Source organism: Cydia strobilella, chromosome 2 (assembly GCF_947568885.1).
Source record: "Cydia strobilella chromosome 2, ilCydStro3.1, whole genome shotgun sequence".
NCBI classification, from domain to species: domain Eukaryota; kingdom Metazoa; phylum Arthropoda; class Insecta; order Lepidoptera; family Tortricidae; genus Cydia; species Cydia strobilella.
The window spans coordinates 21,232,142-21,259,540 of NC_086042.1; the positions used below are offsets into that span (position 1 = coordinate 21,232,142).

General features: G+C 47.9%; 1 protein-coding gene across 1 annotated transcript; it reads left to right on the forward strand.

Moving 5' to 3' along the window:
• The first annotated feature begins 6,129 nt into the window (after positions 1-6,129).
• LOC134753302 (T-complex protein 1 subunit alpha) lies at positions 6,130-26,024 on the forward strand. Its single transcript, XM_063689158.1, has 10 exons — positions 6,130-6,289; positions 6,837-6,960; positions 7,479-7,596; positions 8,031-8,212; positions 9,802-10,066; positions 11,016-11,268; positions 11,438-11,528; positions 11,903-12,095; positions 19,976-20,116; positions 24,699-26,024. Exons 1-10 carry the CDS (start codon positions 6,217-6,219, stop codon positions 24,927-24,929), a joined length of 1,671 nt encoding a protein of 556 aa, XP_063545228.1. The 5' UTR covers positions 6,130-6,216; the 3' UTR covers positions 24,930-26,024.
• Positions 26,025-27,399: the final 1,375 nt, after the last annotated feature.

Genomic DNA, 27,399 nt, shown 5'->3' on the forward strand with positions numbered 1-27,399 from the left:
GCGCCGTAAAATTCATGGTGCTTACGCGTTTAGGTCGCGAGATTCACGCTCCGCTTCTATGGTTTGATGCCAAAACGGCAGCAACTCATGGCGCAAAATACTGGTTCTCTGTGCCCGTTCTATACGTTAGTAATAATAGTTCAATGATGCACGTACCTACTTATGCGATTGCGGTATTTGATCAATCGAATTAATTCACTGTGGTTATATTTATTATTTACTAGTCCGCAATGTAAAGAAAATGGCATGGAAGTTCTTTCATCATCTATTGGTAAACTTTAAATCTTCCAGCAGTGTGCGCCGCCTGCGCCTTGATCCGTCGCCGCTAGGCCGCAGGCGGGTCTGGCATCCATCGCTTTATTAGGATTGTTGATCGCTAAGGCGTGCCGTGAATGACAAACAGGGTACCACCGAACACTTTCCCGTAAGCACTAAGTAGAGTAGGTATACACTCTTTAATTACACTGTTAGTTTATTCGAGTCACGTTGAATAAAGTTAAGTTCTGGGATCACTAGAAATAAACGAACACCCGCCTCTACAATATGATAGTTACCTACCTATGACCAGATTTTTTGAACTCTAGTTCTGTATTTTTGCAACTATGAAACTGATTATATGCTATTATATTAGTGATTTTATGCTCTTTGCTGATGGCTGATGAGTGATGACGCTTGCACCATAGTGAATCTATCAAAGAAATAAATACTTTATATTATTATTATTATAGCCTCATTGTTTCCATACTCTTTTAAATTATTTAGTTTCTAATTTTAACTTTTTAAATTTGGTTAAAATATGTTTTTATGCTATTGTTGTTTCTGTTGATTTTTCTCCTTTCTTGGGGTATGGATCCCGTTTGGGTGAAGGCCTCCTCCCATTTCTTCCATAAATATCTGTGTTTGGCAGTGTTCATCCAGTCTTTTCCGGCAACCTCTATTATGTCATCGGTCCACCGTTTGACAGGTTTTCCAGTTTTCCTCTTCGCTGGTCCTTTTCATCTTGTTCTTAGTGTTGTCCATGTGTTATCTTGAGATGTGTCCTGCCCATTGCCACTTGAGCTTTAGAGCTTGAGCGCATCTTTTAGTTTCGTTTTTAATTTTATGCATTTTGTTAATTCTCAGTATGCTTCTTTCCATAGCTCGTTGTGTAGTGTTTATTTTTTGTTTGATCTTGCTAGTATAAGTCCACGTTTGGCATCCATATAGTAAACTGGGCAGAAGCCATGTGTCCATTACTTTCTTTTTATCTTCATACTATTTTCCTTTCAGAATTTCTTTGAATGACCAGAACTTTCGCCACCTAATATTCTTCCTTTTATCTACCTCTTCCTCGTTATTAGTCCGTGAAAAGGAAATTTGCTTACCCAGGTATATGTATTTCTTTACATATTCAATTGTGTTTCCATTTACATTGATGGGGATGTTAGGGCTGTTAGTCATTACCTTCGTTTTGTTTCCGTTCACTTGTATAAGAACCTATTGAACTGGAAACGTTTCAAGGGTTAATGGTTATTCAAGTGCTCTTATAAAGTTATAGACCAGACTGCAGAAATATGCAGTCTAACTAAATAAAAACTTAAGAGGATAGGGGGCGATCGATTCTCCATACAAACGTAGTCCTCATTTTCCTGCATTATGGAAAATATTTTTACATAGTAAAAATCGTCAAAAATCAAAAAGTCGGGCATGATTATCTCTTTTATATGCGCTAGCAACTGATATGTTTGAAGTCGGTGCCAAGGCAAATCTTAAAAGCGTCAAAACACTATCGAATTCCAACACTGGTGTGGTTGGGTAAGAAAGAAAGAAAGCTCTTCATTAGTTGTTTGGGGGTATGATAATAATAAGTATGATGTAATAGTTCTCTTCGATATAAGTGCGGAAAAGAAGACATTTGAAACGAGTAGCGATAAATTAAAACACGACCGCAGGGAGTATTTTAAATCGACACTAGTTGCGAATGGGAAGTAATTAAATGATCAGCCATTTTTAAAACTGATCTGCAAAAAAAATAGCTATTTAATCATTTGGGCAGCATACAAATATGTATTTGAACTAATTTATATAATACGACTATGTAAAGTTGTTACAGTTGACACCTACCTGTGAAATGACGAACATATATTTTATTTGGCTGGATTATATTACAACCAATTACAACCATTTGACATATTCCTCAGTTAATTTAGTGACAGGACTGATAAAAACGAAAGTACTTACGGATTGTTGTCTCACTCACTCATAGACAAAAAGTAATAGCGTGTTGTGATGTGGTACAGTCGCCATCAGATATATCGGAGCGGCCGAGGTGCTCAAAAATATCTGAACACGCACTCTAACGCCTTGACAATAGAGGCGTGTTCAGATATTTGTGAGCGCCTTGGCCGCTCCGATTGTCGCGCCATCTATACCCAGCTATGCATAATACACGTGCCTGAATCCAATTGGGTATAGATTGCTCTGGGCAACAAAATATATCATCATGAATACACATAACACCATGCTACATGAGAGTAGGAGAAGGGGGTCACCTACGACCACACTGTTACATGTACAAGTACATTTACTTCCGAGTTGGCATCGCACGTCTGTATCAATATGAGAGTGCAGTCTACTGGCCTATCCAGAGTGACTCTACCGTACGATTCGGTTCGCCTCCAGCTTAGGTACTACCGTCTAGTACCCTGGTGTCCTGCACACCACCTGGACGTGGGGGCGGTGCCCCCACGGGATCCTCCATATGCCTGCCCCCTAGATCCGGCCCTTATACTCCAACTCATAAAATAAAATAAAATAAATGTCGAGATTGGACTACACCTTAGTGAGACTACGTTAACCAAGGACCGTTGGTTAACTCCTTGTTCCACTCCCATGTAGCTAGGATGTCGATTATATAAGCATAAATAAGTGTATAAACACTCACCTGGGCAGGCTCTCGTTACAGCGTGAAGACCCACCGTGTACCGACTCAGTACACCCAGCGCCGTCCAACACCTCATGCACGTACCTTCTTTTTTCTCTAATGGCGCCAAGGGCCTGACACTCTTTGATAGAGAAAGATAAGCGGCGATTAGACTAGTGTCGCGCCAAGCGCCAAGCGCCAAGCGCGATGTAAGTTGGTAAGTGGTATCAACCAGGTTCTACTTTGTCATGTGGCAACACTGACAGATAGAATGACAGTTCTCATGGCGGGGAAAAGCACGATGGCGCCATTAGAGAAAAAATGGAGGTACGGGCATGAGGTGTTGGACGGCGCTGGGTGTACTGAGTCGGTACACGGTGCGCCTTCACGCTCTAACGAGAGCCTGCCCAGGTGAGTGTTTATACACTTATTTATGCGTATATAATCGACATCCTAGCTACATGGGAGTGGAACAAGGGGTTAACCAACGGTCCTTGGTTAACGTAGTTTCACTAAGGTGCAGTCCAATCTCGACATTGGACTGGGAAGCCCGGGGCTTCTCTGAGTGTGTATCGGAAGCACACAGGCAGGCATGTAGTACGGTCGGTTATGAGTTGGAGTATAAGGGCCGGATCTAGGGGGCAGGCATATGGAGGATCCCGTGGGGGCACCGCCCCCACGTCCAGGTGGTGTGCAGGACACCAGGGTACTAGACGGTAGTACCTAGTCTGGAGGCGAACCGAATCGTACGGGAGAGTCACTCTGGATAGGCCAGTAGACTGCACTCTCATATTGATACAGATGTGCGATGCCAACTCGGAAGTAAATGTACTTGTACATGTAACAGTGTGGTCGTAGGTCGGCCTCTTCTCCTACTCTCATGTAGCATGGTGTTATGTGTATTCATGATGATATGTTTTGTTGCCCAGAGCAATCTATACCCAATTGGATTCAGGCACTTGTATTATGCATAGCTGGGTATAGAAGGCGCGACAACTAGACTACATGTAGTGCACTACATCATGTAGTTTCCTAAGTTTGGAGAAGTGTAATCACAGTTAGGCAGGTAGGACACTACATATCGGAGATTGGCGGGTCCTGACCGTCCTACGTCCTAGCTAGAATCCAACTAGTACTAGTGTAATCACATGTAGTCATGTAGTGCGCTCAGTCGCCGATCGGCTTTCGATGCACGCGGGTGTGCGTGTGCACTGTTTTGCGGTGACAAAATGTCGTCATAAACAGAAAAAGACGTTTTGACAAACATTCTCGATATGTACAAGGATATGCCGTTCGTTAAAGTGCTCTAGAATGTTCATATGTGAAAGTTTATTTCTTAGAAGCATATATGCTTTAACCCAGCATTTCCTTTTTTTCTTCCCTTAATTATCCCTGCTACTGTCGCAAGAGCAACACCAAGTTTTTGATATTTGGATAACGATGGTGCCATGACGCCGAGGAAACCGCTCGTTACGGATACTACTTGCCGACTGAAGTCGGCTTCCTATATAGGCCAGTGTAAACAGAAACGTCCTTACTCCAATTTGTAGGACGCCCGATTTGTAGTGCACTACATGTAGTCTAGTCCAATCGCTGCTATAGTCTTATTGCGATTTCTATAAAAGGAAAGAGAAAATAGTGCCATGCTTTGTCCTTATCACCGACCGGGTTTTTTTTTTCATGGTCGGGTTATGGCAGCATAGGTAGGAGGCGATGGCGAAATACCGAAATTTATAAGAGTGAAAGAGAAAAAGGATTATGCTGCCATACATTAACCTGTCAATACATGAATATGTCTTTCTCTCACCCATGGTCGCTCGGTTTCATGTCTATAACTACTATACTATGTCTATGAATGGGCTGGCGCCATCGTGCTTTTTCCCGCCATGAGAACTGTCATTCTATCTGTCAGTGTTGCCACATAACAAAGTAGAAACCTAGTTGATACCACTTACCAACTTACATCGCGCTAGGTGCTTGGCGCAACACCGATATATCTGATGGCGACTGTACTATAGTTTGTCAAAGGATTGTCTTATTTCAAACATAGACAGAGATAATCATACTATCTTTGACTTACACTAGTACTAGCACCCAAAAGAAAAGGATGAGTATACTTTTTTGTTCTTATTTACTGCCAAATTGGTTTAACCAACTATAGTTGGTCAAGCCAGTCGCCTAAGGCCCCATAAGCACGAGAGCTTAAAAAGCGTTGCCGAGTTGCGTGTGTGACGCATCCATCCATAAGTAAGAGCGAGAGAGATACTATGTTATGTGATGTGTTATTTCTGTTTCTTCCTGTGTATTTTGTATCTTGTACCTACTTTTGTACTATATTTTTCTGGAAATGAAACTTTCTGTTAGGTTAAGTTTCTCGGCGCATTGGTGTTTGCTGTAATGCCGTTTAACCAGAATTGTATTAAATTAAATAAATAAATCGCTTTCTCGCTCTTACTTATGGGTGCGTCGCATGGGGCCCAAGGCCTCATACTCAAAATCACGAGCGCTTTTTCAACGCGCGTTAAAAAAGCGTTTAGGGCCCTCCACACTCATGCGCGAATCACGGCGCGAAGCCGCGAGCGCAAGTGTGGAGCCTAGTTCGCTAATCAGCGAAATCGACTTCACACTCGCGTTCGCGGCTTCGCGCCGCGTAGTCTGGAGCGCGCTTTTGAATGATACAAATGGAAAAGGCCCCATCACACGATGACGGTAGTGCTTTTTATCAAGTTGAAAAAGCGTTCGTGCTAATGAGGCCGAGGTGGCGCTATGTGTCCATGTGATGTCAAAAAGAAAAAAAATAGTCGGCGTTTTCGGTCACGTGACATACAGATAATAAAACTATACTATAATAAGAAATGTTGAGTATAGTTTTTTTTGTTCTCATTTACTGACAATTGGGTTTGACCAACTATACGATTTTAATTTTGGAATTAAAAATAAATACATGTTTTATAGCTGGTCAAGCAAATCTTGTCAGTGTGTCAGTAGAAAAAGGCGCGAAATTCAGATTTTCTATGGGACGATATTCCTTCGCGCTTACATTTTTTAAATTTGCCGCCTTTTTCCACTGACAACATTTGCTTGACCAGCTATAATAACAAAATAATATTAAACTCGTATTTCTTATGGTAAAAACATACTATGTAGATGGTAAAAACTGAAATTATCCTTATTTAACCTATTTTGCATTTGGCAATGAACAATTCATGTGTCATCGATATTTATTAAAGTTCGCAACATTGCTCACTCTTCCAGAATTGAACTGCATGACGGGCGAATTGTTTTAGTGAATTTTGTGTTAAATATCAATAAAAATGTCCACAATTGCCGCTCCTTTATCTGTCGCAGGGACCAGAAGCTCTGGAGCCCCGGTCAGGACACAAAATGGTAATATTTAATGTAGAATATATGCAAACACAAAGCACACGAGGTATCCGGTAGATCACATGCAATGCTGCATTATGGTTTTAATTTTGTGATTTTCTTTTTAACTGTTGTAATTTATTTTAGTAAACGCATAATTTGTATTCAAAAACTTAAAAAAAATTACGATAATTCTTAAAGTAGCTTGTATACTATGAGTTTTTTTCACTCACAAAGAAATAACCTATTCCATGTAAAACTAAGAAAAGTGATTTAATTAGTGTTTTAAATATGATATTATTTTAGAACGGCTTTTTATTGTATTTGTTTTTGTTTTTATGGCTAGCTCTTAATTATGTAAATGTTATAATTAGACTAACACTTAGTTTATAGGTTCCCTAGTTTAAGTATCACTAACAAAATATGGATTTTTTGAAAGTCTGAATTAAATAATTTTTATTATTTTATTATTGACAATTGGTCACGTAATCGTGTTTTCCAATGTTTACATTTGCATAAGTAAAAAAAAAACAATGATAAACATTCAGAATCGAATGCTTCTTGTTTTTAGTAAACGCCGCAGCTGCGATAGCAAACATAGTGAAGAGCTCGTTGGGTCCCGTGGGTCTTGACAAGATGCTGGTGGACGACATTGGAGATGTCACAGTCACAAATGATGGTGCTACTATTCTAAAGTGAGTACTACATTTTTATAATTCAATTTTGTGAAGGCAAATGGACATTATTGTTGAAATGTTCCCTAGGTGATAAAGTTCCATATTATTTTACCTATGCTTGGTTGCAGTATATTATTTCATAGGTTTTCAAAAGAAGTAATTGCTTATTTTTAACAGCAACAAGTTAAAGATTTTGCTGTCTAAATTCTGAATTAGTATTATCCTGATATTTTTTAAAGTGGTAGTTTTGCTTAATTGTATATGAACCAATTTAATGTGATAGTAGAATGCCTTCTGTTGTGATATCTGTTGTCCCTACCTGCCATTATGGAGCACCTGAAAGTGCAATGGAGAGTGTCCTATTGTCAAGTTTTATTGATCTGCATGCAAAAAAGAAAAATACCACTGTAGTTATAGTATAAAAACAAAAGTACTTGAATTGATCTTGTATAGTATCTATAATATGCCTTACTGTATTTGTACTCAGTTGATCAATGTAAGATTAATATTTAAATACTTTAATTAATGTGTGTTAGGATGTTGGAGGTGGAGCATCCTGCAGCTAAAGTGTTGGTAGAACTGGCACAACTGCAAGACGAGGAGGTCGGAGATGGCACCACATCTGTTGTTATTATTGCTGCTGAACTATTAAAGGTAATATTTGTTTATCTATAAACATGCCTTTCTGACAAAAAGCTAAGCAGGTAGTATCACTCCTCAGGCTTCGTTCCGGGCACATTCCATCAAACAAATTCAAGCACCTTTATATGAAATTAGCTGCATCACCAACGAGGCACTGAGGAGTGACATGACATTTAGCACAACTACCAACATACATGCCTTTACTTCACTTAAATTAATTTCGAATCTGGAACTGGACACTATCTGGCTGTACACCAACAGTTATAGACTACCACCATGACATTATTTTTTAGTACTATTTTCAAGTTGTTTTCCGTAATTTTGTCTCCATTTCTACCTTTTGTATCTCTCTATGCTATGCTATCTATGCTTAATGCAGTTAGTTCCATTTAGAGATTTGGTAAAATATATATTAATATTTCAACTTATCCTATGATTAAAACCAGAATGCAGATGAACTGGTCAAGAACAAAATCCACCCTACAAGCATCATCTCAGGCTACCGGCTAGCATGTAAGGAAGCCGTGAAGTACATCCAGGACAACCTCACGGTCACTTTGGAGTCGCTGGGCCGCGCCTCCATCATCAATGCCGCCAAGACCACGATGTCCTCCAAGCTTATTGGAGCGTATCCTTCTTTATCAATAGTTTTGGAATGATGCATCCTGTTCCCGGAATTTCTTTTATTGGAAGCTCAATTGTTTTGCCAATTAGAAACATAAGACATATGTAGACAGATTTTTCGTCCCCATAAACCCTATTATGCATGATGATAGGCATGATGACAGAGTTTGAAAAACTGTCCTATAATGTTAAGAAACATAAATTATTTACTATGAATACCATATTTCTGCATTTAATAAAGGTTTAGTAGGAATAGATTTTAAATTCGCTCCAAAACGCTTGTAAGTGTCATGGCGTCCCTAGTGACGTCAAGGTCATATAAACAAAACGTACGCTCTAGGCGATTCTTAGTAGCTTATTAAATAATTTGTTTATTTAGCATTATTAAATATGAATATCAAAGTGTATAAATGTTGTGCGGTTCATCAGTGTAATAACACATCAATAACAACTCCTAATAAGTTATTTGTGCATGTTCCACACAATAAAACAACACGAAACAAGTAGCTCAAACTTGCAAGGCGAGACAATCTTTATTTTTGTGAAGATCATTTCGATGTGAGTATATATTTAATTTATTTTTTAGTTTCTATACCTAACAGTATCTATCTTGTTTGAGGCGTAACTTTAATATAAAAGTTGCACGAGACTAGTTTTTTGAGGTTAGGTTACACATTAGCCCGTGCTGTTGTCTTTAATAGGTAATGATAAATTCTAATATATATTAACCTGCTATGGAATACACATAAGAAACGATTTTACAGGATTTGGATTTAGTTAATTAGTTACTTAAATTAGTATAATTTTTATATAATTATAAATATTGTTTACAACAACTGTTGTACTTACAACTTACAAGGAACTTTTGACATTTCTAAATTCTGCTAAACAAACGTTTTCGTTTGATTGTAAAAACTCTCCAAGTATCATTACATCGATTTTAGGCAAATTAGCACTGTTTGCCTTAGTAAATCCTTGTTCCATGACTCAAGTTCGATGATTCGGTTTAAACTAAATTGAATCCGTGAATCGTGAATAAAATAGCAGGAGAACCAGTAATTTCAGTACTTCGGATATTTGTTTACATGAACGTGACGTCATTCGCTCTGATTAGTGTTCACCGAATCATGGCGGACTTGCGTATTTTGTTTGTAATTTTATTTTCACAAATCATTTACCAATATCGCCAAATATAAAAAATTAAATTCGTTTTTCGTATTCTACGACTAAAGTTTCATTAAATAAATATAATATTTTAGTGAATTTTAATTACTGTCATCATGCCTATTGTAAATATCGTCAGAATCTTCATGGGGCAAATTTTGAGTATTCAAATAATCCGATAAATACACGTGGCTAAAAAATAAGTGCATTCTCGTTGCCATGGAGGTTTTGGGATTATACTGAGCAACTTTTACTATGGTACTCAACCCGAAATCGCGAAAAAATTGCAATACAACATCTGCAAATCATGGTAATGCAATATAAATCATGTTGACCTGTCATAAAGTCTTATGTTTCATGACAAGTTTCTCATAGTGTGTAATAGAATTTGCTTTATAAATTGAATGAATGCCTTAACCACTCCACCAGTGACGCAGATTTCTTCTCAGAAATAGTAGTGGACGCGGCAATGGCCATCAAGATCACGGACCCCAAAGGCAACGCCGCGTACCCCATCAAGGCCGTGAACATACTGAAGGCGCATGGGCGCAGCGCCCGGGAGAGCGTGCTGGTCAAGGGCTACGCCCTTAACTGCACCGTTGCGTCGCAGGCCATGCCCAAAAAGATTGTCAATGCCAAGATCGCCTGCTTGGACTTTTCGCTGCAGAAAACGAAGATGAAGATGGGTGTCCAGGTCAGTTGTCTAGTTTAGTTTGAGTAACTTAAGTCACACATTTTTGTAGGTATTTCTCTAACCCTTTTCCGGACTGCACCAATTACACGGTACACATACACGGCTTTCCCAAAAAATCCAAATATATTCAAATTAATTCAGCTTCAAACAGGTCACATTTCAAAATATTTATCAATACGGTTTTTACTCACTATTATTTTTAGTCGCTTTTGGCGACATGTTTCACACACACACACACACACATCCTCACACACACACACACACATTTCGTAAAAGTCCAATCTAATTTATACCTTAAATCGGATTACTAAGATTTAAATTCTATTGGCGCGTATGTGGTCAATAAATCGTGCAACTGTGCCTGGAAAAGGGTTAACTAAGAACCTCCCCTTGAAGAGGGTAAGAGCGTAAGAATTTAATTTCAAAACTAGTTATGCTAAAACTTTAACATGGAACAATAACTTGTGATACACTTTTTATGATATTTACTAGCGACCCGCCCCGGCTTCGCACGGATGCAATGCTGATGTATTTTATACATATAAACCTTCCTCTTGAATCACTCTATCCATTTAAAAAAAAACCGCATCAAAATCCGTTGCGTAGTTTTAAAGATCTAAGCATACATAGGGACAGACATCCATCCAGGAAGCCACTTTGTTTTTTACTATGTAGTGATTAGGAATCACCTACCTGCAAAAACCGTGATATGTAACAACTCCCCCGGTACCTATGAGCATTTATATGTGTAAGATTGTCCCCAAATTTGTAGATTCTGTGCGAAAAGAGAAGAGTCATAGAATGTATGGGCACAATACATTCCACGACTCTTCTCTTTCCATACAGACTCTATTTATTATTATGTCCTTTATTTATTTTCCTTCTTAGGTTAGGACTTTTACAATATGTAAAATATAAAAACACTTATTATTATTTTTATTAACTCCAGGTGCTAGTATCAGACCCTGAAAAGCTTGAAGCCATTCGAGCCCGCGAGCTCGACATCACCAAGGAGCGGCTCCAGAAGATCCTGGCTACGGGCGTGAACGTGATCCTGTGCACGGGCGGCATCGACGACCTGTGCCTCAAGTACTTCGTGGAGGCCGGCGCCATGGGCGTGCGCCGCTGCAAGAAGACCGACCTCAAGCGGATCGCCAAGGCCACGGGCGCTACCTTCCTCACTTCACTCACCAATATGGATGGTTACTTTCAATCTATAATATAATACATATAACTATAGATAATCCATCAAAGTATTGCATCATGTGTATTTGATTTGGTATTTTTTTTTTTTTACATTTCTTATGGGTCCTAATAATATATATTATAATATCGATTTTGTTTGTGTATTGATTTGTGTAAAACTTACAGGCGAGGAGGTATTCGAGCCCAGCATGATCGGAGAAGCTGCCGAAGTCGTACAGGAACAGATTTGCGACGATCAGCTGATTCTTATCAAGGGGTAATTTACTTTCAATTTTGACATTCACTTAAACAATTTTAGCATACTATGTAGACGTGCTTCGGTCGAAGTGAACGCACTCGCGGCTGTAATGCCTCGGGCGGGGCGAGGCACCTCTCCATAACCGAGCTGCCTCGCGAGGCGGCTCGTTCGGTGTGGAACCGCCTATTCAATAACATATTGACTTTTCAAATGTACGAGCTGTGTGTCGAGCCGTCGTGCGAATGCACAGACAAATTATACTATAGGAGCGGCAGACGTATCTTAGTGCCTATATTGTGACCTACTTGCAGTAATTTTAGCCAGCTTCAAATCTAGAATACTGTTTCTTACGCCAATCAATGGCCCACCTTATGTGTAATTTTGTACGTCAGCCCCACGGCGCGCACGGCGGCGTCCATCATCCTACGCGGGCCGACGGACGCGTATTGCGACGAGATGGAGCGCTCGGCGCACGACGCGCTGTGCGCCGTGCGTCGCGTGCTGGAGTCCGGCCGCCTGGTGCCCGGCGGCGGCGCCGTCGAGGCCGCGCTCTCCATCTACCTGGAGAACTTCGCCACCACGCTGGTGAGTGTACTGCGACGAGATGGAGCGCTCGGCGCACGACGCGCTGTGCGCCGTGCGTCGCGTGCTGGAGTCCGGCCGCCTGGTGCCCGGCGGCGGCGCCGTCGAGGCCGCGCTCTCCATCTACCTGGAGAACTTCGCCACCACGCTGGTGAGTGTACTGCGACGAGATGGAGCGCACGACGCGCTGTGCGCCGTGCGCCGCGTGCTGGAGTCCGGCCGCCTGGTGCCCGGCGGCGGCGCCGTCGAGGCCGCGCTCTCCATCTACCTGGAGAACTTCGCCACCACGCTGGTGAGTGTACTGCGACGAGATGGAGCGCACGACGCGCTGTGCGCCGTGCGCCGCGTGCTGGAGTCCGGCCGCCTGGTGCCCGGCGGCGGCGCCGTCGAGGCCGCGCTCTCCATCTACCTGGAGAACTTCGCCACCACGCTGGTGAGTGTACTGCGACGAGATGGAGCGCACGACGCGCTGTGCGCCGTGCGCCGCGTGCTGGAGTCCGGCCGCCTGGTGCCCGGCGGCGGCGCCGTCGAGGCCGCGCTCTCCATCTACCTGGAGAACTTCGCCACCACGCTGGTGAGTGTACTGCGACGAGATGGAGCGCACGACGCGCTGTGCGCCGTGCGCCGCGTGCTGGAGTCCGGCCGCCTGGTGCCCGGCGGCGGCGCCGTCGAGGCCGCGCTCTCCATCTACCTGGAGAACTTCGCCACCACGCTGGTGAGTGTACTGCGACGAGATGGAGCGCACGACGCGCTGTGCGCCGCGTGCTGGAGTCCGGCCGCCTGGTGCCCGGCGGCGGCGCCGTCGAGGCCGCGCTCTCCATCTACCTGGAGAACTTCGCCACCACGCTGGTGAGTGTACTGCGACGAGATGGAGCGCACGACGCGCTGTGCGCCGTGCGCCGCGTGCTGGAGTCCGGCCGCCTGGTGCCCGGCGGCGGCGCCGTCGAGGCCGCGCTCTCCATCTACCTGGAGAACTTCGCCACCACGCTGGTGAGTGTACTGCGACGAGATGGAGCGCACGACGCGCTGTGCGCCGTGCGCCGCGTGCTGGAGTCCGGCCGCCTGGTGCCCGGCGGCGGCGCCGTCGAGGCCGCGCTCTCCATCTACCTGGAGAACTTCGCCACCACGCTGGTGAGTGTACTGCGACGAGATGGAGCGCACGACGCGCTGTGCGCCGTGCGCCGCGTGCTGGAGTCCGGCCGCCTGGTGCCCGGCGGCGGCGCCGTCGAGGCCGCGCTCTCCATCTACCTGGAGAACTTCGCCACCACGCTGGTGAGTGTACTGCGACGAGATGGAGCGCACGACGCGCTGTGCGCCGTGTGCCGCGTGCTGGAGTCCGGCCGCCTGGTGCCCGGCGGCGGCGCCGTCGAGGCCGCGCTCTCCATCTACCTGGAGAACTTCGCCACCACGCTGGTGAGTGTACTGCGACGAGATGGAGCGCACGACGCGCTGTGCGCCGCGTGCTGGAGTCCGGCCGCCTGGTGCCCGGCGGCGGCGCCGTCGAGGCCGCGCTCTCCATCTACCTGGAGAACTTCGCCACCACGCTGGTGAGTGTACTGCGACGAGATGGAGCGCACGACGCGCTGTGCGCCGTGCGCCGCGTGCTGGAGTCCGGCCGCCTGGTGCCCGGCGGCGGCGCCGTCGAGGCCGCGCTCTCCATCTACCTGGAGAACTTCGCCACCACGCTGGTGAGTGTACTGCGACGAGATGGAGCGCACGACGCGCTGTGCGCCGTGCGCCGCGTGCTGGAGTCCGGCCGCCTGGTGCCCGGCGGCGGCGCCGTCGAGGCCGCGCTCTCCATCTACCTGGAGAACTTCGCCACCACGCTGGTGAGTGTACTGCGACGAGATGGAGCGCACGACGCGCTGTGCGCCGTGTGCCGCGTGCTGGAGTCCGGCCGCCTGGTGCCCGGCGGCGGCGCCGTCGAGGCCGCGCTCTCCATCTACCTGGAGAACTTCGCCACCACGCTGGTGAGTGTACTGCGACGAGATGGAGCGCACGACGCGCTGTGCGCCGCGTGCTGGAGTCCGGCCGCCTGGTGCCCGGCGGCGGCGCCGTCGAGGCCGCGCTCTCCATCTACCTGGAGAACTTCGCCACCACGCTGGTGAGTGTACTGCGACGAGATGGAGCGCACGACGCGCTGTGCGCCGTGTGCCGCGTGCTGGAGTCCGGCCGCCTGGTGCCCGGCGGCGGCGCCGTCGAGGCCGCGCTCTCCATCTACCTGGAGAACTTCGCCACCACGCTGGTGAGTGTACTGCGACGAGATGGAGCGCACGACGCGCTGTGCGCCGTGCGCCGCGTGCTGGAGTCCGGCCGCCTGGTGCCCGGCGGCGGCGCCGTCGAGGCCGCGCTCTCCATCTACCTGGAGAACTTCGCCACCACGCTGGTGAGTGTACTGCGACGAGATGGAGCGCACGACGCGCTGTGCGCCGTGCGCCGCGTGCTGGAGTCCGGCCGCCTGGTGCCCGGCGGCGGCGCCGTCGAGGCCGCGCTCTCCATCTACCTGGAGAACTTCGCCACCACGCTGGTGAGTGTACTGCGACGAGATGGAGCGCACGACGCGCTGTGCGCCGTGTGCCGCGTGCTGGAGTCCGGCCGCCTGGTGCCCGGCGGCGGCGCCGTCGAGGCCGCGCTCTCCATCTACCTGGAGAACTTCGCCACCACGCTGGTGAGTGTACTGCGACGAGATGGAGCGCACGACGCGCTGTGCGCCGCGTGCTGGAGTCCGGCCGCCTGGTGCCCGGCGGCGGCGCCGTCGAGGCCGCGCTCTCCATCTACCTGGAGAACTTCGCCACCACGCTGGTGAGTGTACTGCGACGAGATGGAGCGCACGACGCGCTGTGCGCCGTGCGCCGCGTGCTGGAGTCCGGCCGCCTGGTGCCCGGCGGCGGCGCCGTCGAGGCCGCGCTCTCCATCTACCTGGAGAACTTCGCCACCACGCTGGTGAGTGTACTGCGACGAGATGGAGCGCACGACGCGCTGTGCGCCGTGCGCCGCGTGCTGGAGTCCGGCCGCCTGGTGCCCGGCGGCGGCACCGTCGAGGCCGCGCTCTCCATCTACCTGGAGAACTTCGCCACCACGCTGGTGAGTGTACTGCGACGAGATGGAGCGCACGACGCGCTGTGCGCCGTGCGCCGCGTGCTGGAGTCCGGCCGCCTGGTGCCCGGCGGCGGCGCCGTCGAGGCCGCGCTCTCCATCTACCTGGAGAACTTCGCCACCACGCTGGTGAGTGTACTGCGACGAGATGGAGCGCACGACGCGCTGTGCGCCGTGTGCCGCGTGCTGGAGTCCGGCCGCCTGGTGCCCGGCGGCGGCGCCGTCGAGGCCGCGCTCTCCATCTACCTGGAGAACTTCGCCACCACGCTGGTGAGTGTACTGCGACGAGATGGAGCGCACGACGCGCTGTGCGCCGTGCGCCGCGTGCTGGAGTCCGGCCGCCTGGTGCCCGGCGGCGGCACCGTCGAGGCCGCGCTCTCCGTCTACCTGGAGAACTTCGCCACCACGCTGGTGAGTGTACTGCGACGAGATGGAGCGCACGACGCGCTGTGCGCCGTGCGCCGCGTGCTGGAGTCCGGCCGCCTGGTGCCCGGCGGCGGCGCCGTCGAGGCCGCGCTCTCCATCTACCTGGAGAACTTCGCCACCACGCTGGTGAGTGTACTGCGACGAGATGGAGCGCACGACGCGCTGTGCGCCGTGTGCCGCGTGCTGGAGTCCGGCCGCCTGGTGCCCGGCGGCGGCGCCGTCGAGGCCGCGCTCTCCATCTACCTGGAGAACTTCGCCACCACGCTGGTGAGTGTACTGCGACGAGATGGAGCGCACGACGCGCTGTGCGCCGCGTGCTGGAGTCCGGCCGCCTGGTGCCCGGCGGCGGCGCCGTCGAGGCCGCGCTCTCCATCTACCTGGAGAACTTCGCCACCACGCTGGTGAGTGTACTGCGACGAGATGGAGCGCACGACGCGCTGTGCGCCGTGCGCCGCGTGCTGGAGTCCGGCCGCCTGGTGCCCGGCGGCGGCGCCGTCGAGGCCGCGCTCTCCATCTACCTGGAGAACTTCGCCACCACGCTGGTGAGTGTACTGCGACGAGATGGAGCGCACGACGCGCTGTGCGCCGTGCGCCGCGTGCTGGAGTCCGGCCGCCTGGTGCCCGGCGGCGGCGCCGTCGAGGCCGCGCTCTCCATCTACCTGGAGAACTTCGCCACCACGCTGGTGAGTGTACTGCGACGAGATGGAGCGCACGACGCGCTGTGCGCCGTGCGCCGCGTGCTGGAGTCCGGCCGCCTGGTGCCCGGCGGCGGCGCCGTCGAGGCCGCGCTCTCCATCTACCTGGAGAACTTCGCCACCACGCTGGTGAGTGTACTGCGACGAGATGGAGCGCACGACGCGCTGTGCGCCGTGTGCCGCGTGCTGGAGTCCGGCCGCCTGGTGCCCGGCGGCGGCGCCGTCGAGGCCGCGCTCTCCATCTACCTGGAGAACTTCGCCACCACGCTGGTGAGTGTACTGCGACGAGATGGAGCGCACGACGCGCTGTGCGCCGCGTGCTGGAGTCCGGCCGCCTGGTGCCCGGCGGCGGCGCCGTCGAGGCCGCGCTCTCCATCTACCTGGAGAACTTCGCCACCACGCTGGTGAGTGTACTGCGACGAGATGGAGCGCACGACGCGCTGTGCGCCGTGCGCCGCGTGCTGGAGTCCGGCCGCCTGGTGCCCGGCGGCGGCGCCGTCGAGGCCGCGCTCTCCATCTACCTGGAGAACTTCGCCACCACGCTGGTGAGTGTACTGCGACGAGATGGAGCGCACGACGCGCTGTGCGCCGTGCGCCGCGTGCTGGAGTCCGGCCGCCTGGTGCCCGGCGGCGGCACCGTCGAGGCCGCGCTCTCCATCTACCTGGAGAACTTCGCCACCACGCTGGTGAGTGTACTGCGACGAGATGGAGCGCACGACGCGCTGTGCGCCGTGCGCCGCGTGCTGGAGTCCGGCCGCCTGGTGCCCGGCGGCGGCGCCGTCGAGGCCGCGCTCTCCATCTACCTGGAGAACTTCGCCACCACGCTGGTGAGTGTACTGCGACGAGATGGAGCGCACGACGCGCTGTGCGCCGTGTGCCGCGTGCTGGAGTCCGGCCGCCTGGTGCCCGGCGGCGGCGCCGTCGAGGCCGCGCTCTCCATCTACCTGGAGAACTTCGCCACCACGCTGGTGAGTGTACTGCGACGAGATGGAGCGCACGACGCGCTGTGCGCCGTGCGCCGCGTGCTGGAGTCCGGCCGCCTGGTGCCCGGCGGCGGCACCGTCGAGGCCGCGCTCTCCATCTACCTGGAGAACTTCGCCACCACGCTGGTGAGTGTACTGCGACGAGATGGAGCGCACGACGCGCTGTGCGCCGTGCGCCGCGTGCTGGAGTCCGGCCGCCTGGTGCCCGGCGGCGGCGCCGTCGAGGCCGCGCTCTCCATCTACCTGGAGAACTTCGCCACCACGCTGGTGAGTGTACTGCGACGAGATGGAGCGCACGACGCGCTGTGCGCCGTGTGCCGCGTGCTGGAGTCCGGCCGCCTGGTGCCCGGCGGCGGCGCCGTCGAGGCCGCGCTCTCCATCTACCTGGAGAACTTCGCCACCACGCTGGTGAGTGTACTGCGACGAGATGGAGCGCACGACGCGCTGTGCGCCGCGTGCTGGAGTCCGGCCGCCTGGTGCCCGGCGGCGGCGCCGTCGAGGCCGCGCTCTCCATCTACCTGGAGAACTTCGCCACCACGCTGGTGAGTGTACTGCGACGAGATGGAGCGCACGACGCGCTGTGCGCCGTGCGCCGCGTGCTGGAGTCCGGCCGCCTGGTGCCCGGCGGCGGCGCCGTCGAGGCCGCGCTCTCCATCTACCTGGAGAACTTCGCCACCACGCTGGTGAGTGTACTGCGACGAGATGGAGCGCACGACGCGCTGTGCGCCGTGCGCCGCGTGCTGGAGTCCGGCCGCCTGGTGCCCGGCGGCGGCGCCGTCGAGGCCGCGCTCTCCATCTACCTGGAGAACTTCGCCACCACGCTGGTGAGTGTACTGCGACGAGATGGAGCGCACGACGCGCTGTGCGCCGTGCGCCGCGTGCTGGAGTCCGGCCGCCTGGTGCCCGGCGGCGGCGCCGTCGAGGCCGCGCTCTCCATCTACCTGGAGAACTTCGCCACCACGCTGGTGAGTGTACTGCGACGAGATGGAGCGCACGACGCGCTGTGCGCCGTGCGCCGCGTGCTGGAGTCCGGCCGCCTGGTGCCCGGCGGCGGCGCCGTCGAGGCCGCGCTCTCCATCTACCTGGAGAACTTCGCCACCACGCTGGTGAGTGTACTGCGACGAGATGGAGCGCACGACGCGCTGTGCGCCGTGCGCCGCGTGCTGGAGTCCGGCCGCCTGGTGCCCGGCGGCGGCGCCGTCGAGGCCGCGCTCTCCATCTACCTGGAGAACTTCGCCACCACGCTGGTGAGTGTACTGCGACGAGATGGAGCGCACGACGCGCTGTGCGCCGTGCGCCGCGTGCTGGAGTCCGGCCGCCTGGTGCCCGGCGGCGGCGCCGTCGAGGCCGCGCTCTCCATCTACCTGGAGAACTTCGCCACCACGCTGGTGAGTGTACTGCGACGAGATGGAGCGCACGACGCGCTGTGCGCCGTGCGTCGCGTGCTGGAGTCCGGCCGCCTGGTGCCCGGCGGCGGCGCCGTCGAGGCCGCGCTCTCCATCTACCTGGAGAACTTCGCCACCACGCTGGTGAGTGTACTGCGACGAGATGGAGCGCACGACGCGCTGTGCGCCGTGCGCCGCGTGCTGGAGTCCGGCCGCCTGGTGCCCGGCGGCGGCGCCGTCGAGGCCGCGCTCTCCATCTACCTGGAGAACTTCGCCACCACGCTGGTGAGTGTACTGCGACGAGATGGAGCGCACGACGCGCTGTGCGCCGTGCGCCGCGTGCTGGAGTCCGGCCGCCTGGTGCCCGGCGGCGGCGCCGTCGAGGCCGCGCTCTCCATCTACCTGGAGAACTTCGCCACCACGCTGGTGAATGCCGACCGCCCTATGTCCGTCCCCGAGCTAACTGTTAAATTCACCTTTAATAAAAAATTATTTCAAGTGATTAAAAACTTAATTTTACCTTACGTAAACCATACTATATTAAAAAAGGTTTTGGAGAATACAAAAGCGCCTTTTTAAGTTTAAATGAACTTTATTCCATTTAATAAGATTACAGTGATTGCGGTACGTGTCGTTGAGTTCGGATCGGGAGCAGAAGAGAGCGAGTTGCCACATACAAATTAAAAGGCAACTGCAAAAATGTTGCTATATAAAAAAATACTTAAGCTAAGCTTACACTCGATATGTTTTGTATTAAACCGGTTTTTTCAACTTACTTAAATCTAAAAACATACTGAAGCAAATTAATTAAAACATTAAAGAAACTACAATCCTATAGGCCGCTAAATTTCTGTCTTTCGTGCACGGTAGCCGTAACCAAAGAGAATTAAGAAGACAGAGTGCTCACTCCATACATCAGTTTTGTTACCAAAACGACTATTATTTTCATAGTCTATATCTAGCGTCAAGTAGCGGAAGTCTCAGTACTGCTACTCAACAAAAGATATCGCGTCAAACGGAAAGTCTAATGCTCAACGATTTTCAGCTAATAATATAATGTAGTACTGATAGTTCCGCTACATGACGCTAGATGTAGAACTACGAAAATAATAGTCTTTTTGGTAACAAAACCGATGTATGGAGTGAGCACTCTGTCTTCTTAATTCTCTTTGACATAACTGTGTCTCTTACACGCGGCGTGCGGAGGGCGTAGTTTAAGCAAATCGAGACAGCCTTATATAAATTCTATATGTAAAACACCACATATGGTCACACGTAATCTGACTTTGTTTCGGCAGAGTTCTCGCGAGCAGCTGGCGATAGCGGCGTTCGCGCAGTCGCTGCTGGTGATCCCCAAGACGCTGGCCGTCAACGCGGCGCGCGACGCCACCGACCTCGTAGCCAAGCTGCGCGCCTACCACAACTCCTCGCAGACCAAGGTACGAGTAACCGTAGGACGACAGTGCACGGTGAGGACCTGCGCGAAATCGCCTTTTCATGCAAACGTAGTCCTCATTTTCCTCTCTGGATATTAACATTATTGAACTCACTGCTGGAAGAACTAAACAAAGGCCCAATATACACGGTAGGGTATGCAGATGATTTAGTGATTCTTGTAAACGGGAAATTCCCGGGAACGGTATCGGAAATCATGAATACAGCACTGAAGCAAGTGGAGAGGTGGTGCAACCATCATAAACTCTCAATCAATCCTGGCAAAACAGTAGTAGTACCGTTTACCAGGAAAAAAGACCCTTAACGGCATGAAGCAGCTGAAGCTTTATGGAAGGGTACTGGAAATGTCCGATGAAGTGAAATATCTAGGTTTAACACTAGATAAAGAACTGAACTGGAAAAAGCATGTCGAAACTACCATAACCAAGGCACTGAGGGTGTTAGGAATGTGTAGAACGGCATATGGCAAAACGTGGGGTTTAAACCCAAAGGTACTGAGATGGATCTATACCATGATGGTAAGACCTATCATTCTGTACGGATGCCTGGCATTGTGGCCAAGGACACTAAAGAGCACATGCAGGGATGCCCTTACGAAAATACAAAGAACGGCGTGCATGGCTTTTACTGGCGTGTTTAGAACGACGCCAACAGCGGCGATGGAGGTACTACTAGACCTCCCGCCGCTGCACCTAGTGATACCACGGAGTAGGATGGAGATGGCAAGTGGGCGTTCCCGTCTATCAGACAGTTAGTAGCGACCGACTCACTTTATGCACAGACTATGCTCAGTTGTTGTGTAAACTTCATGCTCGAATGACATTCACGTCGTACGTACGCTCGTCTAACAAAAAATGATAATTAAATTTAAAATGCCGTATTGTGCAGTATTAAGCTGCAGAAATCACAGCGGTTTAAAAAATCTTTCACGTGGAGGTATTTCCTATCACCGGTGGTTATTTATTTAAATATAATCCAATAAATACGAAAAATCTGTTTATTTTGCATTATTTACGAATGTTCGTTAAGTAAATCTATATTTTATTATTTAGAACTTAGAGTTCACAATCCTTTGTCACTATTTTTTACGTTTATCTGGAATATTCGCTATCCTAAATGTCAAATAACTTCGCTACTCAGATGCTGCGCAATGTCGATATTTATATCGATAAAGCTAAAGTTACGATATTTCAAGTTTGATGTTTGGTTCGGTAATAAATTATTATTTTAGACACGTTTCTAATTATTATTTGGGATAATCAATGTCTTAGTAAATATGGAAGCTCTGGTCATCAAGCACTAAGTTAAGTCGGGGTCATTTCATGGCAACCTTTCAAACCTTCGTATTCCTTTACATACGTTTTTGTTTTTTACACCCATCATATTTTCATCGTTAATATAATTAGACTAGGTACTTAATGCACTTATGCGTACAATGCATGCAATGTGCCATGAATAAACGTTTTATATTTTCTATTTCTTTATTATTAATTATTGTAGGTTACCACAAGATGCCGATATTAAAAATAAATGGATCAATGCTACTGGGCAAGAAAATTCGTTTCCGCAAAAATATAGCACCATTTGCTAGGAGCATTTCTTAGAGAAAGATTTCTGGGGATAAAATTGCCATACATCTCATTTAGCGTCCACACGCCTAAAAGTTAGTTACTAATTTAGTAATTATTAGTGACATTCGGGCTCACTAAATTAATAAAAAGTGTTCCGTACCACGCAAACTAGCGACAAATATTGGAATTTTGCCGCCCCTTCGTGATTTGATAGGTCACAATCTTACAATCAAATCAAGTGGGATCGATGAGCCAGTTTCATGTATGTTTTCACAGCATACAATTAATTTAACAATTTAATCAGGTTGTCCTGTCTAGATTGGCCTTAAATGCTGCTACAAGTAAATATATTGTTAAAGACGAATACTTACCTATGTAAGTAATTGCAGATTTGTGATTACAAAATAACAGCAATACCGAGTTAATAGACCTTTAAAGAACTATGATTTTATCTGTTTGACTTTAAGATATATTTAATGTTCACATTAACAACCTAGTTGGTCAATTAATAAGAAACAAATTTCTAGTTAGATATTTGTTGTACTGTACTACATATTATTTTTCATACAATCACGATTATCACTACCTATATTATAATCATAAATAAAGTATCATCTAAATATGTTAAAACATACGGTAATGAAATATCAATACCTAACTGAACACACAAATATCGATAAAACACTCCGATTACACTGTCCCCTCCCTATATCGTCGAATGGAAAGAAGTTCCAACGGTTAGCTACTCGCAGGCGTGTAGAGATCTCGAAAACACCAGTGTAACGTGACCGTGAGATCCGTAACAAACCATGCGTAATTAGACCTTACTTATACTGGTTTTTAGCCCTTTTCTCGCCTGTAATAAGTAAGTGATTTTAAAATTATATAAAATAACGCCATCTGGTGTTAAGTAGTTGTATTAGGTGAACGTTGAGCGAGCTTTTGTGAGATGAATGAGATAATGAAAGAGTCGTATGTCATATAGCTTTGACATTATATTTTAAACCGTCACTCATGTAGCCTACAGTTGATATTCGTTCGAGAAATGTCCACCGGTAATAACCTTTTGGTATGGAAAGTTGCTACGAATCAGAGCAATTTTGTAAGTGTGTGACACATTTTAACGTGGCTATGAATGTGTGAGTTTAGCGACACTGGTTTTCATACTAAATAGGAGTCATTTCACATCCACTAGTTTATTAATTCGTGAGTGATACAATCTGAGGCGCGGAAATCGTTACACAGGCTGGCTTTGACAGGCCTCTGGCGCGATAGCAAGCCAAAGACTAAACACACAAACATGGAATGTGACAATTTCATGAAAAGGATTACGAATATGGGCTGCGATAAGATGCAACCCAAGTTTGTGTTCCGTAAGAATTTTAATGTTAAAGTTCCAACAAGGGCTGAATGGACCAAAGGTCTTGAAGCACCAATGTCTGATGAAAATGACATCATATGGTACACAGACGGGTCCAAGACAGATTCTGGTACTGGGGCAGGCATTTATGCAAATGACTTTAGTAGTAGCATAAGCATGGGCAATTACGCTACTGTCTTCCAAGCCGAGACATACGCTAAAATTGCCTGTGTACATGAGAATATAGTTTGGCAAACCCAAGGGAAGAATATCTATACTATTCTCAGCGACAGTCAAGCTGCACTCAAAGCGCTTAAGGCGCCTAGAGTGGACTCTAGACTGGTATACAATGGCATCCAAGCTCTGAACAAGCTTGGAAGGCAAAACAAAGTGCAACTGGTGTGGATCCCAGGGCACGAGGGATTCATGGGCAATGAAAATGCAGATGAACTTGCCAGAGCCGGATCTGCAAACAACCTTATAGGTCCGGAACCATTCGTGGGGCTCTCACATGGAACCATCACATCACAACGGCTATCAAAGACCTTACTAAGACCAAACACCAGGAAGAATGGGACAGTCTGACGGGTCTAAAGCACTCAAAGCTCTTTATACAAGGGGTAGACTCTGGTTGGAGCAAAAAGCTTTGGAAACTTAGCAAACGGCAACTCCAAATAATAACGGGGGTGTTTACTGGCCATTACGGGGTCAAGGCAATCCTGGCCAACATGGGACACGCTGACAACACCGATTGTCGTATGTGTGGCGAAGAGGAAGAGACAATAGAACACCTTATGTGTGAATGTCACGCCCTCGCCAGACAAAGAATGAAGGACTTTGGAACAGGCTACCTGGTACCAAAGAAATTCAAAAAGCTACCCATAAGGTCCATCATCCGGCATATGGGCATATGGGTGGGGAAAGCTCTTGAGTAGCGGACGGATCTTTCCTAGGGGGTAACTGCACAAAAGATCCCTATGAAGGTCGAAGTGTATCCGTAAGGGCCCCCGAAACTATAAGATAAGATAACATTTATTTTGCCACATTTGTTGTATATCAACCACAGCTATGATTTTTTCCGAATTTTTAATTATCTTAAGAGTTAGGAGCATTTAACAATTTGTATGAAATCGGTTTTTCGCTCCTAATTTTAACAATAATCAAAATATCGAAAAGGTCAAACGTAGGGGCATAGAAAATCCATTCATATAATTTATTGTAAATTTTTAAATTAATTTAATTTAATTTGTATTTTAAATATTAACAATAGATTTTAAGTCACCATGTACCTAACCCCAATGGATCCTAGTTATCTAAATAAAGAAATTATAAATTAAATTAAATAGCTATAGTTAATATACATCGAATTACGTAAACATATTTTCCATAATGTCAACATCCAGAGAGGAAAATGATGACTACGTAAACTACGTTTGTATAGAGAAACGGCCGTATGGGTTTCACTTGGATACCCAATCCTAACTATTTGAGACTATTGCTAGTAACCAAGGGGTCGACTTTTTTAGATCCCCCTTCCCCGTTTGTCACACTTTTTCATAGAAAAGAGATGTTTACATACTGTCACACTTGGCATAAAAAATCTTAATCCTTACTAAATAAAAGTACGATTGTCAGGTGGAGCACGCGAACCTGAAATGGGTAGGTCTGGACCTGACGGAGGGCACGCTGCGCGACAACCTGGCGGCCGGCGTGCTGGAGCCCGCCATCTCCAAGGTGAAGTCGCTCAAGTTCGCCACCGAGGCCGCCATCACCATCCTGCGCATCGACGACATGATCAAGCTGGACCCCGAGCAGTCCGCCGGCAAGTCCTACCAGGACGCGTGCAACGCCGGCGAACTCGACTAAACCACACGCTGGTGTATTGTCTCGGTCATTCTTCATTACAAGGGATTTTTGCAGGTCAATTACCATGAGCTGGCACGAATGGAATGAATGAGTGAATGAAAATATCTATGTGTATATCACATTAACCAATTAAATGCTGACTGTATACCGACACGGGTGTCACTTATACAATGAACGTTTCGTTCATTTCATTCGTGCCAGCTTTCGTGAATCAACCTGTACTCGTCATCAAATATATTGTACGGTATATTTTCTGCATTCATGTTGATATTTGTTGATGGCGTCAGTACTTCTATGTCAAATGGCTGATGTTATCATCTGCTAGTATTATGTTTTGTTCTTTTGAGCCAGTTAAAGTTGAGCTTTATGTTAGCCCTCGAACTTTGCATCGGGCCTCATGTCACGATATCCTCAGGCGTGCATTTTAGATATGTCAATGTTGCTTTCTTAACAATTAAATTGCAGTAGACTTACTTTAACTCCTCTTCTTTTAAGTTCAGCATCTCACGACTAGATAATGGAAGTTTGAAATAAAATTAGAAGTATTTTTGTACAAAAAATTACTGAGATCATTAATGTGAATATTGATTACAGACAGAATTTGCTTGAATGATTAAGATGCCTGAATGTGTTGACATGTTATACGAATTTGAGGATACAAGTTATCAGGGTTTACGTTAAAATATCCTTGATTCCTTTTCACTTCATGTATTTCAATGATACATGTTTAGACTACCCAGGATTTAAAAATACTAAAAAGTACCAAATTTATATTAAAGAAGAATAAAATAAGGCAGGACCATGTATGAATATTTTTAATTCAGCTTCATCTTATTGTTGTAATGACAACGCCAATTATGTTAAAAATGAAATTAAATATTATCAGACAGGTATTTTAAGTAGTCCTATTTTAATTTGTCAATGAGTCACAGCCACATATGTTCAGGTTGTGTATCTAAAGGTATTAACACCAGTTTTATTTATGTCAACCAGTTTATGGTTGTATTGCTTTCACTTAATGCTAGATAATGTTGCTAGACGTGTCTTATGTACTACTTAAACAATAAAAATAATTTTAATACTAGTTATTTATAATTTCGTTCTTTATTTTTTACTTACCACTAAGGCGGTTACCCGCCTACACCTAGCGTTTCTTTTTTTTATTATTGATGGCCATCTTTGCCACCCCTGTATATATGAAGATTACTGGACCTGGAGCAACTGGAGGCCTACTAAACTTCCATGTACATTTCCATCATCTCAGTCACTCAAATACTATCTCAGCCCAATAAAGGTATGCGCGCACGAGCAACTTAGTCAGGCGATTTATTCGTCTCTTTTCGACAAATAAATCGCCTGGCGACTAAGTTGCTCGTGATACGCGCATGACGAAGTAACTAGTTTTCATCTTGCGTAATAATATAAAAGTATAGTTTATTTTATTTTTTACCACATTGTATTTATTTATTTATTGTGTACTTGACCTGACCACTTTTTTTTGTTATTCCGAATTTCCTTTATTCCTTTCCGCGTTATTTCCTACCAACCCCGCCCTCAAGTCCATCAGTCCATCAAGAAGAAAAAAAAGTAACTAGTTAATAATCTGTGCATGAGAGCGACTTTTGTGTCCGCAACTATTTTGTCTCTCACATCAAGCCTATGGGCAAGTATGAAAGTGCGCGCATGTAGCGACGCGACAAGCGGAAAACTTTCTGAAGCGCTCCAGACTACGCGGCGCGAAGCCGCGAATGCGAGTGTTAAGTCGATTTCGCTAATTAGCGAACTAGACTCCACACTCGCGTTCGCGCACGAGTGTGGAGGGCCCTTGAGAGCCTACCGCGAACCACGTTCGACGTGTTGCCTTCCTGTTACACTTACATACGAATTTACAAGTGCGAGTGCGACAGAGAGGCAACACGTCGAACGTTGTTCGCGGTAGGCCCTCTGGCGACTTACCAACCAATAGGGAAGGAGACGGGACTTCCGGTTCGAACGCCATCTTGATAGTAGCCTCGTGATTAATTCCTTAGTTTTTTGCTCATTAATATTGTTTAAAGTGTAATATCGATAGCTTTATTATACAATAATCTAATGTGGTAGTGTGCAGTGAATGGAGAATTAATCTCAAAGCGTGTTTAACCACCATTTTGGAGTCAACGGCCGGTAGTCCACGTGCTTCTCGTAAAATCCAGCTATCGGTTTTACGAGACAACTACAACAACCACCGAACAGCGTCGTGCTCTAAGAGCATTTATTTTGTTCCTACCCTTTTACGTGGCATTGGCTACGGGCAACACCGCCCTCAAGTCCACCAAGAAAAGAAGAGGGAAGGAGACAGTTGCGTCGCGGGCTTGTCTCCGAACCCGCGGACAAAAAAGTCTCCAGGGAGTCACGTCGTTACGTGTGCGCACTTCCAGACTAACCCATAGACTTATGTGAGAGACAAAATCAAGACAAAATAGTCGCGGCG